The following is a 13,962-nucleotide window of genomic DNA, read 5'->3' as shown; positions in this document are numbered from 1 at the left end:
AAGTGTCCTAAAGTTAGAAAGTTCTAAAACACTGCCAGTTTCAACAAACAGTAACTTTTCATGGTGCCACAGCTCCTCCAGAAAGGAAGCTCAGTGCCACTGAAATCCCCTTCTTACACAAAGGAAGCTGGTTCCTACTTTTGCCAGTCTCCCCTCACAGAAGCCCCGACACAGACCTGAGCCCGGCTCCATGACTGGTTCTGAGGATGCCACACAAGCAATGCACCCAGACCAGGTGCTGCCTGCCGCCCAGGAGGCTGAGCTGAGTCAGTGTGTGCCTACAACTGGCTGGGTTCTGTCTGCCGGCTGTGGTGGGAGGTCTCTGTTTTGCATATCTGCCAGCAGCAGTGAGCCAGAGCAGGAAAAGCCTGGGCTGGAAACTCTTCCGTGAATATGAAATACAAGTGGAAAATTTCCAGGAGCCCTGAAGTCCCCAGGTAATGCCAGTTATCCAAGGCAAAATGGCTGTGGTATCCTGAATACAGTGTCCTGGCCCTCTTCACAGCTCTCACAAGAAGAAACTAAGGCGGCGGCGTACACATAACAACAGTAAACTCAGCCATCCTACCCAGCTGCAGGAAGTAAACCACAGCTTCCCTCTAACGCCCAGCCTCCTCCTGAAAGCCGAGGAGCAACGAGCGATACCATCACCTTTGCTGCTGCCGTTCTGAACCCACTTCAGGCCTGGCCTGGCAACTGTGTTCATTTTATCAAGGGGATTTGTCTCAGGCACAGCCCCCCCTAAGGCAACTCTCCTGAGGGCACCCCAGAACTGACAGGGAAAGCTTCAATCCCAGTTGCTAATACAATCCCCTCCCTCTCCTCCTCCACTGGAAGGGAAGGACCATGAACTGCTTCTATCTTTCCCAGGGAAGGACAGAGACTCAGGAAGAGGGAACTGCCTCAGCTCAAAGACAGACAGCAGAAGGGGCAGGCTAGGATGAAAACCTGACAGCCCCATCCCACTCCTTCCTTTCTTCACTGAAAAAGCCCACATCACAGGTGGCTTCGAAGCCTAAGAAGCTTTACCAGAACCCCCGCCCCCAACCACACACAAAGAAAAGGAGTACACCCCAGCTGACCCACCAGAGCCTACCCCAAACCCTCCCCTGCTTACAGCCGCTGGCGGCTCCCACGTGGGCCTCCAGCTCGGAGCGCTGGCTGGATTCTGCCACTCCTCCTGGGGAAGGTGGAGCCTGCCTTAAGTGACCCACAGGAGCAGTCCTCTAAAACCAAGCAGGGTTGATTAAAATGGCATCACAGGGTGCAAAGCTCTGATCTTCATCTGCCCTTTAGGAGAGTGGGAAGTCTTGGAACAGACACACGGCCTCCCAGTGACTTAGATAAATCGTGTGGGTCTGGGAAATAACCGTGAGCAAAATGGCTATTTCTGTGGTGCTGTTGAAATCCTGGGGAGAGGAGCCCAGGAAGGATGGGTCGGTTGTTTACCAGGAGGCTAGCTGTAATCCTGACTTGGGCCTGAGTCACCTCCTCATGTCCAATCGTGAGGTTGTGCCTTGCTGAGCCCACATCATAATTCCTGTGTGCACAGAGCAGTATTACAGGGTTGACACATGATCCTCAGGCTGCTGCTGGGCTTTAGCTACCCAGAGATTACGACCCACCTGTCCTCACAGCTGTTTCATAAACAGTGCAATCAGCAGGCTACAAGCAACCTAGAGGGAGGGTAATACTTATTCATTAAATAATTAAATGAACTTACAGCATGAGAAAAAAATCCAAGCCCTTAGTACTGTTATTCCAGAAGGAGGAGGGGCAAATGATTTTTTTTTTCTGCTAGTGTTTTGAGGAAGGGGGAGATAAGAGTGGGGACTGCAATGGGAGGATTCCAGCCCAAGGATTTATATCCAACACAATTCAGAGAATTTTATTCTGTACCTTTAATCAGATCCCAGCCAGCCTTAGTCTAAATAAGCATTTTTCAAAGTGCAGTCTGCAGAACATGAAAGGTCAGAAGGCTTGGAAAACACTGCGTCCTATAGTCCCTTATGAGTATTCATGCACAATTTCTACTAGCAGATTCAACACCTGAGAAGCCCTGCAGGAAAGAAAGCTGCTTACCTTTGTTTAACCCAAAACACTTATTTGACCATCCTAGAACTGTTATCATAGGAAAAACACACCTATTAATATCTCGTGGCATGAGCTTTGGGAAACACTTTCCACCTTGAGTCTTCATTTTCCAACTTAGAGACAGCTGCTTTCCTGGAGCCCAGATACACGTGTGAGACCCATTGCATTAGGTCCAGACAGAAACCAGCAGCAACTCCACTAAGATGTCAGAGGTTGTAACAATCACCAAGGGTCTTGCTGAAGCCAAAGAGAGAGAAGACCCTCCAGAACATGGGCAGGTTAGGAGAAAACTACAGCTCTGTCTCAGAAGAGCAAGTTCTTCTCAGGACCCCACAATTCCTCCTTGAGCCTAACTTGCTGCTGCTTGCAGCCAAGATGTCTCTGTGAACTGAAGAGCGCTGATCCCAAGCTCAAAGCCTTATTTCCCTTTCAAACAAACACCAAGACAATTTATGATAACCAGACACAGGGCCTGCTTCTCCTGCCCAAGAGACTAGACTGTATTCCCTTTTATTGCTTAAGCACTCCTTACAAACTCTAAAAGCCAGGCAAGGCTGGAATCAAATTATGTCTCATCAAGAAAGATATCACTCTCCTCCCCAAAAGCCAGGCATGAGCTTGCCTAGAGGGGTTCATTTTCCTTCTCATTTGTGAGGTGTGACTCACACAAGGAGTTGGACAAAGGGAATTCACCGGCTAAATATCAGCTCCATGACAAATCTTGCCTGTCTCATTCACAATTGTATTCTCATACCTGAAATATGGTGGACATTCAACAAGTATTTGTTGAATGAATGAATGCCTAAAACAATGAATGAGCGAATGAGTTAATTATAATAGATTGCCACCTATGGCAATCTCAAAAATCAGTACCATGTAGGGTTAAAAATAGACTAGGGCCAAGCATGGTGGCCCACACCTGTAATCCTATCACTTTAGGAGGCCAAGGTGGGCAGATCACTTGAGGCCAGGAATTTGAGACCAGCCTTGCCAACAGAGGGAAACCCCATCTCTACTAAAAACACAAAAATTATCCTGGTGTGGTAATGGGCACCTGTGATCCCAGCTACTCAGGAAGCTGAAGCAGGAAGCTCAGGAAGCTGATTGCTTGAACCTGGGAGGTGGAGGCTGCAGTGAGCCGAGGTTGTGTCACTGCGCTCTAGCCTTGGTGACAGAGTGAGACTCCATCTCCAATAGAAAAAAAAAATAGACTCCCTGGGTTTGAATCCTGTTCTACCACTTAGTTGCATGATGTTGGGCAAGTTAAATAAATTTTCTGTGGCTCAGTTTTATTCCCTATGAAATGAGGATAATAAAAAGCCAATCTCAAAGTTGCCATGACAACAAGCATACATAAAGTGTTTAGAATGGTACCTGGCACAGAGTATGTGCTTTATAAGTATGATCTGCCAACATCATTGTTATCATCATTATGGTATCAGATACGAGAGAGTACAACTGGGAAAATGAACATGAAATTTGATCCAGACACTGAATCCTTTTATTCAACCTTATTTATTGAGCACCATCATGTGCCTGGCACTCTTCCAAGTTTTTATTACCTGGGTGCAGGAAGAAGGAAAACATATTTAAATGTGAAGCCAGATCAGAAGGAGGAACATCCTTCTCCCCTATGAATGGTACTTGTTAGTGACTGTGTGCAGCCAGGACTCCAGCCATGAGCTCAGCTTCCCATGCCCCAGTCAGTTCCTTACAAATCAAAAGCCCAAAGCAATTGTCTGTCGTCCTAGATATGCAACCAGAATACAGAAGAACTAAGAGATGATTATACCTGGTGGAAGAATCATGGAGGCCAATGACCAGCTTTAGAGGAGAAAGGGTATCTCCCTGTTAATCCGAAGGCTACATGTTGTCTGCCCATGACATTTTCAAGAGCTGAGATTGATTTTGAGACCATTTGAAGAGTGATCCAGCTAGTGTTGGGGAGACAAAAACAAGCCTCATCTCTCAAAGAACTTCTTGACCCAGCTGAGAGCTAGGAGAAACTTAGAAAACTCAAGCTGAGCAATGGATGGAGCTGAGATGTCAGAGTCTCCCAGCAACCACCCATGCAAGTGTCATTATTCATACAGAGGGCAGTCCCATACCATCATCTTCAGAGCAAGCCAGGCCCCATGGAGCTTCAGCCAGGCCAGGCCAACTACTGCAGACTTGCTGTCAACACTTCCAGAGGTGCGAAGTGACAGAGGCTCTGTCTGCCTGGCTCAATGGCTCCACTAACACTCCACATTGATGCTGCACAGCCAGGGAAGGAATTTCTCCTCTGCGGGTTCCAGCTGCAGGTTCCAGCTGTAGGCAGCTTTCCATGAAGATGGCCAAATGTTGGTCACCACATCCAGAGGGAAAGCCAACAAGTGCTCAAGACCATGCTAAAATCCCTCCTTGTGCTGCCTGCTTTCACCCAGCTCCTTTGCTAATGTGTCGCCATCAAGCTTTCAGCCACATACAGTTTGGGGAAATGATACTCTAGTTAGCAAGCCTCTCCTACTCCAAGGCCTCTCAAAACTCTCCCCAGGGACCTCTGCCAGCCTAGACCAGTCATTAGCAGCTCTGCTGGCAAAGCAGCTACCAGAAGATCAAGGGCAGAAAGGAGACTGCCAGAGCCCAAGGCTGTACACCTCCCTTGCCCGGAGAGAGCCAAAGAGGTAAGGATGAAGAACTCAAAGTACCTCATCACCCTATCATCCAGTCCATCCATCCCCAGCCTCCAGGTAGAAGTCCACCTCAGCTGTTCACATTTGGCCAGTCCTCAAGCACCCAGAAACTTGCCCAGGCGCTTAAGGGGCGGAAAGTCCCAGGTCCCTTCATTTCTCGAAACCTTGCGATTCCATTCTAGGCCGCCAGGGAATCGAGATGCTGCCGGCTCACCTGAGGCCGCTGGAGCCCGGACCACCGCAGGGACAGGGACAGGAGACTAGGCAAGGGACGAGCCCGGGGTTGGCGCCAAGGCCTCTGCGAGCAGGGAAGCCGGAAGGCGAGAGCCACGGTTCATACCCCAGGGCACTGCTGGTTCCCGCCTGGGCCGCAGGGTCCGCGGGGCTGGTCCAAGGTCAGCAGCGCAGCCTCGCGCGCACTCACCGGGTTCGGAGGACAGAGCCATGCCGCGGTCCGAAGGGGGCGCCCCGGCCGCAGGGCTGGAGCAAAGGTGACGCGCTGGGCAGGGCGGAGAGGGGCTGCCGGACACTGAGGCCAGCCAGGGCCGGGGCTGGGCCTGGCCGCGACCCGCAGCAGGCGCGGGCGCCGGGCGTTCCGAGGGCGCAGCGCTGCGGGGCCCCGACCCGGCGGGCCCCGCGGGGGGAGAGAGGGGCCGCCTCAGCAGGGAGGAAGCCGGCCAGCCGCGCGCAGCCCCCGTCGGTGCCCTACCTGGGCGCTGAGCGGAGAGAGCCGAGGGGCGCGGGCCTGCCAGCCGCTACCTGAAGCGCCCAGGCCGCGCGGCCAACGCGAAACTTGAGAGCAGCAGGGGCTCGGCTGCCGCCAGGGCCCTTGGCCGGAAGCGCCTGCCGCCACCTGGGCTCCGCGGGGCCCGCGCCGCAGCCCGGGGCAGATGCCAGCCGGGCTCCCCGGACCTCAACTGCGCCGGCCCCGCCAGGCTCCCACACAGCCGCCCGGGCTGGCCCGACCTCCCCTCCCCGCAGAACTTTTCCCGGGACGAGACTCTGGGGTCTCGGCCCCGCCCAAGTGACTTACCTCCTGTAGCTGCAGCAACCCGCAAGCATCGGTTTTCTTCCAGGCGTCCTTCTGGTCACTTGGATCACCTACACACACACACACACACACACACACACACACACACACACACACACACACACTACACGCACACGCTCCCTCTCCAACCCTCCGCGCTCTGCCTTCACCCGCCCCTCAAAGTCCCGAATGACCTCCTAGTTGCCAAAGCCACTGGGTGCCGTGCAGCCTCCCTCGCTCACCTCTTCCCAGCATCTGAGCCTGCTGACCACGTCTTCCTTCCTGGAATGCTTGGAGTGCACAGTTTCCAGAGTTGACACCGTGGCCCCCACCTCCGAATTTTTCGCAAACCTGGGTACCTACAGCTTATCAGACTCTGTGGCCTGGCTTTTCTCTGTGGTCCCACCCCAGGGTCCCACCGTGCCAGCCCCCCTCTCCCACTCCGAGGCCCGCTCTGGGCATCTCAGCCACTCCCATGGTTTTAACAACCTCCTGCCTGATGATGACTCTTGAACTTCATCTCCAGCCCAGAATGCCCCCCGCGCTGCTGAAGATGGGGAATCTAACTGCCTAGGGAACATCTCCTCTAGAGCTTCCTAGGCCCCAGAAGCTGTCCAGCCTAAACTCCTCATTGCTTCCCAGGAAAACACCAGAACCTGCTTCTTAGTTTCCAGTCTTATTGAAATGATCCCACCTGCACCCACACGCCAGGCCACAGATGGGGAGCCATTCTTTTTTTTTTTTTTTTCTTTTTTTTGAGATGGAGTTTCGCTCTTGTTACCCAGGATGGAGTGCAATGGCGCGATCTCGGCTCACTGCAACCTCCGCCTCCTGGGTTCAGGCAATTCTCCTGCCTCAGCCTCCCGAGTAGCCGGGATTACAGGCACGTGCCACCACACCCAGCTAATTTTTTGTATTTTTAGTAGAGACGGGGTTTCACCATGTTGACAGGGATGGTCTCGATCTGTTGACCTCGTGATCCACCCGCCTCGGCCTCCCAACTGCTGGGATTACAGGCTTGAGCCACCGCGCCCAGCCCATGGGGGGCCATTCTTGACTCTCTCACCAAGCTGGGAGAGGAAACTTCATTAGTGAGCACCCACTGTGTGTCCTCACTGTGTCAACCACGTTCACAGAGTGGTCTTGTGTAAGCACCAAGTTTTATTCCTTCTACCCCATAGTCTGATACTTACAATTCATGTATTTATAAGGGCAATGCACATGAGACTGCATTAATGAGTTATATATTATAAAGAACACTAAAAAAATTAGAGGAGATGGTCAAGATGAAAGAATAATTTTAAATGGCTTCATTTTTCTGACTGGTGCCATATTCCTTTTTCCTTTCCCTTTAAAGTATTAGCAGTGACAGCAACATGATTAACAATGATTTAAATGAATCTTAGTTACTACTCTATGAGACCAGAAAGTGTACTTATAAGTTCAGTTAATGTCAGTACTGGATCCTACTGGCGATTCTTATTTAAAGAAAGAAAGAAATAGAAAAAGAAAAAGATGCCTCACAAAGATTAAATAGACCTGAATAGAAGAACGATATCTTAGTACTTATTAAATCATAATTCTTACTGTTTAGATTTGATCTATCAATTTTGCAAATGTGAAAACTCTTTGTCTGTGAAAACCACTTTCTCAATGTTTTCCTCAGCTGTTCTTGCAAATCTTTTTAACGAATGGAACTTTTAAAACACTTGAAACTCTACATTTGGAATATTGTAAAATGTATTTAGAAGTATGCTTCTACATTTTGCAGATCGTTCCTATTAGAGTTTAGGTGACACTGGCATGCTTTGTTTTGGCATTAAAATCACATGATAATGGAAACAGTTCCAAACATCAATTTTCAAAATGCTTTCCCCAAAACACAATTCTTCTAAACCACATTTGTTATGTCAGTTCGTTACCGAAATATCACCTTTACCCAAAAGGACACCCTCGTGTGTGTGTGTGTGTGTGTGTGTGTGTGTGTGTGTGTGTGTGTGTCTTTCTGCTATGTAGCACACTTGTGACAATCGCAGGCCAGCACATCAGAAGTCAGCAAATTTGGAGCCCTTGTTCTTTGTTAAAGAAACTCATCTTTAAATTCACAACATTCAAGTTGTTTGCCTTGGGATGATCAGTAAACCTTTGAATCATAAAAAAGATGTTTAGTCTCATTCCATATCTCAATAAAAAGTGCTATAAAGATTCCACTATAATTTTTTTATTAACCATATTATTGACATCCTATAGTATTTTGTGCTCTTCTTGCTTCAACTTCCTGTCGTAGTTTGTAAATGAATAATGTGATTGCTGACTTTCACATGTAGTCCCATGGACCAGAACACAGACCACCCCCAGTTTTGGAGGAGAGATTGGTGGTGCTGCTGCTGCTTGGGGTGGGGTGAGGGTGGCAGTGGGGATGAGAGGTGGAGGGGATGAGGGGTGGGAAGGTGGCTGTTTAGGCAGAAGACTTGGTGGTGGTATTCATGTTGAACTAAGGCAATGGAAGGGTTATATTAAATCAGTCGTCTTCAAAAGGTAGAATGTGTAGAATGATCCATTGAAATGTGAAAGAAAAAACTTTTATTTCTACTTATTTTTTATCTAAAAATAAAGAAATTAACATTCACCAATGTTGACTATATGGAACCCTTACTCAATTCATGCACCAGGTGTCCATGTCGTGTGTCATATCAGAGGTACAGTCAGGGACAAGAGGAGGTTCCGCAACAAGGGGGACAAAGAAGGGAACCATGGCTTCTTTGCCATGGTTTGAAACCCTTGCTTTCAAAGTGTATTACTAGGCCTTAATGAACTATTTGTATCCTGGGAAGTAGATGGACAAATTATGTTACCTGGTTTTCACTAAACTCTTCTCATAAAAGAGACAAGTGGCAGAAGAAAACATTTACATGTCTTGCTGAATTTATGGCATTTACATGTCTTGCTTGTCATACAAAACACGAACCACCCCGTTTTGTATTTCAGAGAGGGCAGCCACTCCCTCAGTGGTTTACTTTTACCCATAAAAATCACAGCATGTTTTACTAAATAAGTTGTTCTCTGTTGAGAACGTATTTTTCTTTCCTTTAGTAAGTCACAAAAAGTATTTCTTTATGAATGTCATTACCAAAACGCATAGCAAAGACTCAAGGTGAAACGTGTTAGCAACTTGCATCCAACCATACAGCCAACCTGCACAACACACCGTGTGTGCTAAAACCTATTCTTTAAAGTCTGTGTGTCTTCCAACAGAATACATTTTTATGTGTTGCCTTCTTCTCTCTGTATTAACTCAGTCACTTTAACCATGGCAAATAGAATAGCTGTTTTTTCCATTGATATTAACTGATACTTTGTCTTTTACTATTAAGTAAGAAGCCTCAAAAGAGATTTCTGAGCATTTAGCATCTAGCAATACACTTTGAAAGCAACTAGGCTGGGGAGGGTGGCATGGTCTCCTTCTTGGTCCCCCATGTTGTAGAACCTCCTCTCTTCACTGACTATGCCTCCAATACGATGCATGACACGGACACCCGATGCATGAGTTGAGTAAGGGTAAAATGTATGATAGCAAACACTGGTAAAGGTTTTTCTTTTATTTTTAGACTAAAAAAAAAGTAAAAATAAAAATTTTAATTTTTCTTTCACATTTCAGAGGATTATTTTACACCTCCCTTGAAGACCACTGATTTAATCTAACCCTTCCATTGCCTCAGTTCAACATGAATACCACCTACCTAGTCTTCTGCCAATACAACCCCCTCCCCCACCCCTTACCCTCCACCTCTCACCCCCACTGTTGCCCTCACCCCACCCCAAGCAGCAGCATTACCAGCAGTCTCTCCTCCAGCTTCAGCCACCAGGGACAGACATCCTGTGCCATTGGCTTCTCCCCTCCAATCGGCCCGATGCTCCACTCATTCAGACCTTTGAACACCCAGAAAAGCACTTGGACCAGAGATTCAGGTTACTTCCAACAATACTCTGACTCCTAATGCACTGAGGGATGGAGTTATTCAAGCATTTTTGGAAGCCAATATCAGTTTTGGGTCTCTGTCCCCATGCCCTGACTCAGGCTCCCCTCTGAATAATGGTTGCAGCACATATATACAAGATGGGCATGGCAGCCTCTGAAAACCCAGTTTCTCTAGCCTGCTTTATAGTCTCCTCTGCCACAGAGGCCCAAATCTCCCCCCAGGAGGCAATAGGAGAAGGACTCTGCTTCTGAGAGCAGAGTCATTTTAGCAAAGCCTCATCAGATACAGCCAGTCTTCAAACCAAAGTGCCCTGGAGCCCTCTTCTAATTGAGTGAACAGAAATCATGGCATATGGCCTGACAGTAGGACAGAAATAGGTACATCAGAAGTACACAATGGCTGAAAGAAGAATAACCAGGGATATTTTCAGGGCTCCACGCATGGAAGGGTATTGCAGCCTACCCTGATGCTATGGCATAATGGGAGTACAAGCCTTCCCCACACCCCTCCACTCCAGTTTGAGCCTAATTCCTTCCCCAGGATTTTAACTCCGTGCAGTCTATCAGACCTAAGCAAGCTGGAGTCTGACAATTGGTATAGCAGTCTCCTTACTGTTAAAATCTGGTTCCTTTGTTCTGAAATGGGTTTGTAGAAGGGAGAGAACCAAATCTGAGCACTTTGAAAATTAGTGTGAGTGACAGCTGGGCCTCATCACAAAGGGCATGCACTCAGGATTACGGCAGGAAGTGGGGAGGGGGTTGTCCTGGGCACCAGGTCAGGAGACAACAAGAAGAGGGCTCAGGAGTAGGACTAAGCTGAGTCGCTTTTAGGGGACCTTGGGTCCTTGAGCTTAGAGTCCCTCACTTGTCACTGGACTGGACTGAAGGAGCATCAGGAGTGGGGATCTGAGCCTTGGGACCTACCACATGTGACCACAAAACCCTTTCTCATTATCTAAGTGTATGGCAGGGGGCTTGTGCCCCCAGGGCATGGCTGTCTGCTGATAGGGACATGGTTTCTGAATCAAACTGAAGTCTAGATGTTAGCCGTCCTTTACTCCATCTAAGAATGATCTGTTGTCTCTACCTTCTTGCCAGGACTCTGTATAAGATCATCCTCGGCTATACAAGTAGAGTTTATTACTCCAGGTCACCACTATCTTGTTTCCATGTTTTTGCATCTTTCATAGTCTCCAAAATGCTGCCAGCAGCCTAAACATTACATTATTCTGGTGACACTCTGCAGCTGAACATCCATAGATGAGAGTCACAGCTTCAAACAGAATTTCCCAAATCATCTGCCTTCGATCTGCTTCAACGCTTTTGCCTTATCATCTGAAATTCAGACTTCAAATTCTAGCCTGACCATAGCCCTCTAAAAATTTTGGAAGCAGGGAGAGGGAAGTGGGTAGAATAGAACTCAGGTGAGGCTATGAGCAGTGTCCCCCATTGCTGCCCACCTGCTCACCACACACACACACACTCCCCTTAGGCCATATTCTTTCCCAAGAGTCCTCCCTAGCTGTAGCTTCTAGTGTTCCTAGCCTCGAGCTACCTTCTTCCCTGTGCCTTGTTCAGAACCGCTCACCCAACCATTCAATGGGCAGTAGGGTCAAAAGCTGAATCTGGAGTGAGACTTTGTAGCCTTGCTGTCCCACAGTGCCACATACTTAACTTAAAAAAATGTATAACTTGTGTTATATATAGTTTTACTACAGTAAAAAATTATCAAAACAACAAAAAAATTAAAAACTGAATTTTTTTAGAAACTGTTATTTCATAACTCTGCTACTTCTTTGCAACATTAAGTATGTTGCTTTCCAGTTGAATGTCAGACTCCAGGGGCTGGACACCATCAGCTTTCGACAGTACCATCAGCAACACCCAGTACATTCACAGCTCTGCATTCTACCAGGGACATCTGATAGGAAGGAGTGGCTTAAATATACCAGAGAAAAGCATGGGGATTTTTCAGGTTCCTGAATTCCTGTTATTTAAAGAGGAGTCTATCTATGACATCATTGAGGCTACAACATCTCTGGGTGGGGAAAGAGGACTCTACTTAAGAATTTAATTTGGTAGGCTGGGCGTGGTGGCTCAAGCCTGTAATCCCAGCACTTTGGGAGGCCGAGGCGGGTGGATCACGAGGTCAACAGACCGAGACCATCCTGGTCAACATGGTGAAACCCCGTCTCTACTAAAGATACAAAAAATTAGCTGCGCATGGTAGCGCGTGCCTGTAATCCCAGCTACTCAGGAGGCTGAGGCAAGAGAATTGCCTGAACCCAGGAGGCGGAGGTTGCGGAGGTTGCGGTGGTTGCGGTGAGCCGAGATCGAGCCATTGCACTCCAGCCTGGGTAACAAGAGTGAAACTCCGTCTCAAAAAAAAAGAATTTAATTTGGTAGAAGCCTAAACCTCACCATTACACATGGCGTAATGGTTAAAATGGCAACTTTTATGTTATATATATTTTTACTACAGTAAAAAACTATCAAAAGAACAAAAAAGTTAAAATTTGAATTTTTTTTAGAAACTGTTATTTCAGAACTGCACTATTTCTTTGCAACATTAAGTATGAACAGGACAGAGCATATGGTTCTCTATCCACCATCCAGTGTCCCCAAGCCTTCAGGCAAAGTGGCTTAGAGGTGTCCTGGGGGTACACAGAAGAAAGAGTCATGATCCACACTGGCAGGCTCAGAAGAGGAAAGGAGGGCAGCAGCCAGATAAAGAACATAAGCACCAAACCAGGACTGAGGCCCCGAAGTCAGAATGAGGACTCTGACACAGAAGGTCCAGCCAGGTCCTCAGAAATCTTGAGAAGAACACAAGCCCCAAATAGCTCAGGGTGAGCAATCATTTCCACAGCTCACAATTCATCCAAAGGATGAATCTTTAAGAAAGAGAAATAAATCAGTTAGAAGTCATCAGTATTTACCACTGATAGAAAGAGAAATAAATCAGATAGAAGTCATCAGTACCTATCACTATCTATCTGTCAATTGCTCCCTAAAGGTAAGCACCAGCCACTGGCCCATCTCCACATTTCATGTCTCCACCACATTCCAGACTATTCCCACTGGAGCCAGATCACTACCAGTCACCTACGGCAGTTTATATCCTTATCTAAATGAACATGGTGAAAGCTTATGATGCACCAATAATTTAGTACTCACAAATACATTCACAGGAATTAAGTTCAGCAGATGGTAACAGAGACCCACAGTAATACTGGCCTAAACAAGAGAAAAGTTTCTTTCCCACTTCCTATACCTAAATAGGGAACATTACAGGCTCTTCCACAAAATCCACACACTTCTTCCAGCCACCACTCTACCATCCCTCAAGTGTGGCCCTCATCCTTGGTGGGGCAGGAGGTGGCGGGGGGGTGGGGATAGGAATTAGCTCTTCCTTTGTTAAGGAAGAGGCGGTGGCTAGAGCTTCAGTCATTACACCTATGTTTCACGGAGCAGAAAGGAGGAAGTGATGAAGAATAAAAGGCAGAGGGCACATGCCAAAGGCCTTTTAATGAAGCCACCATATCACACCTCCCATTGGCCTTACTGAGCCAAGATCCTCAGAAATCTTGAGATTGTTACTCTAACATCACTGACCAGTGACATCAGTATTTTTTGTGTCTCACCTATAACTTTACCAAGGCATAGTCTTCCTTTCCAAATATAACTGCCATTGATTTTCATGGTTAACTTGAGTATACCAGACCTAGAAGCTTGCATCAAATAAAGCAGATAAAGATATCAACACAGCACAGTTAGGTTTCCTCACAACCCCAGAATTTCTCCAAGTTGGTCTCCATGCACCATGATATTTGCAGAGTTGTAGCAGCTGCAAGGTCCAAAGACCTATGAGTTAGGCAAAAACCTTTTGGCAGTTTCAGGGAGAGCAAAGAGAAGTATGTCTTTCCTGCTTTAAAGGTAAGATTTGATCTGATCAAAGTTTTCACCACCCTTCCTCATAAAGTCTTGACATCAGCAGGATCCCCTCCTGATAATGTTGTGTCAGATAAAGGTCTTTACCCAGAGAAATGGAGACAACACAGGCCTGAGGTTACCAAGATCATATTAATATATTATGTGTCACCTTGTCTAATTTGGGAAGCTAGTCTCAACTTGACATGGTTTAAAAGTTCTTCATGCAGTCATCCATGAAATATCTATTGAGC

General features: G+C 47.4%; 1 protein-coding gene across 13 annotated transcripts in view; it reads right to left on the bottom strand.

Annotated features, from left to right (window-relative positions):
• The window catches only part of AMPD3 (adenosine monophosphate deaminase 3), a 60,474-nt gene extending 54,373 nt beyond the window's left edge, over positions 1 to 6,101 (bottom strand). For 3 of the 13 annotated variants that reach the window (XM_035265751.3, XM_054242063.2, XM_078340486.1), the window contains exon 1: positions 5,194 to 5,765. In XM_035265751.3, coding sequence (XP_035121642.1) covers positions 5,194 to 5,215 — 22 coding nt within the window. In that variant the 5' untranslated portion in view covers positions 5,216 to 5,765. Of the gene's footprint in view, positions 1 to 176; positions 277 to 1,117; positions 1,174 to 5,193; positions 5,766 to 5,802 lie in introns of those variants that run through there. The other 10 variants (XM_078340483.1, XM_009007655.5, XM_078340484.1 and 7 more) reach the window with 5 other exon arrangements.
• Positions 6,102 to 13,962: the final 7,861 nt, after the last annotated feature.

The sequence above is a fragment of the Callithrix jacchus genome, chromosome 10 (genome assembly GCF_049354715.1).
Source record: "Callithrix jacchus isolate 240 chromosome 10, calJac240_pri, whole genome shotgun sequence".
Classification (NCBI taxonomy): Eukaryota; Metazoa; Chordata; class Mammalia; order Primates; family Cebidae; genus Callithrix; species Callithrix jacchus.
The sequence above is the reverse complement of the archived record's forward strand: the minus strand, read 5'-3'. Positions and strand labels throughout refer to the sequence as shown.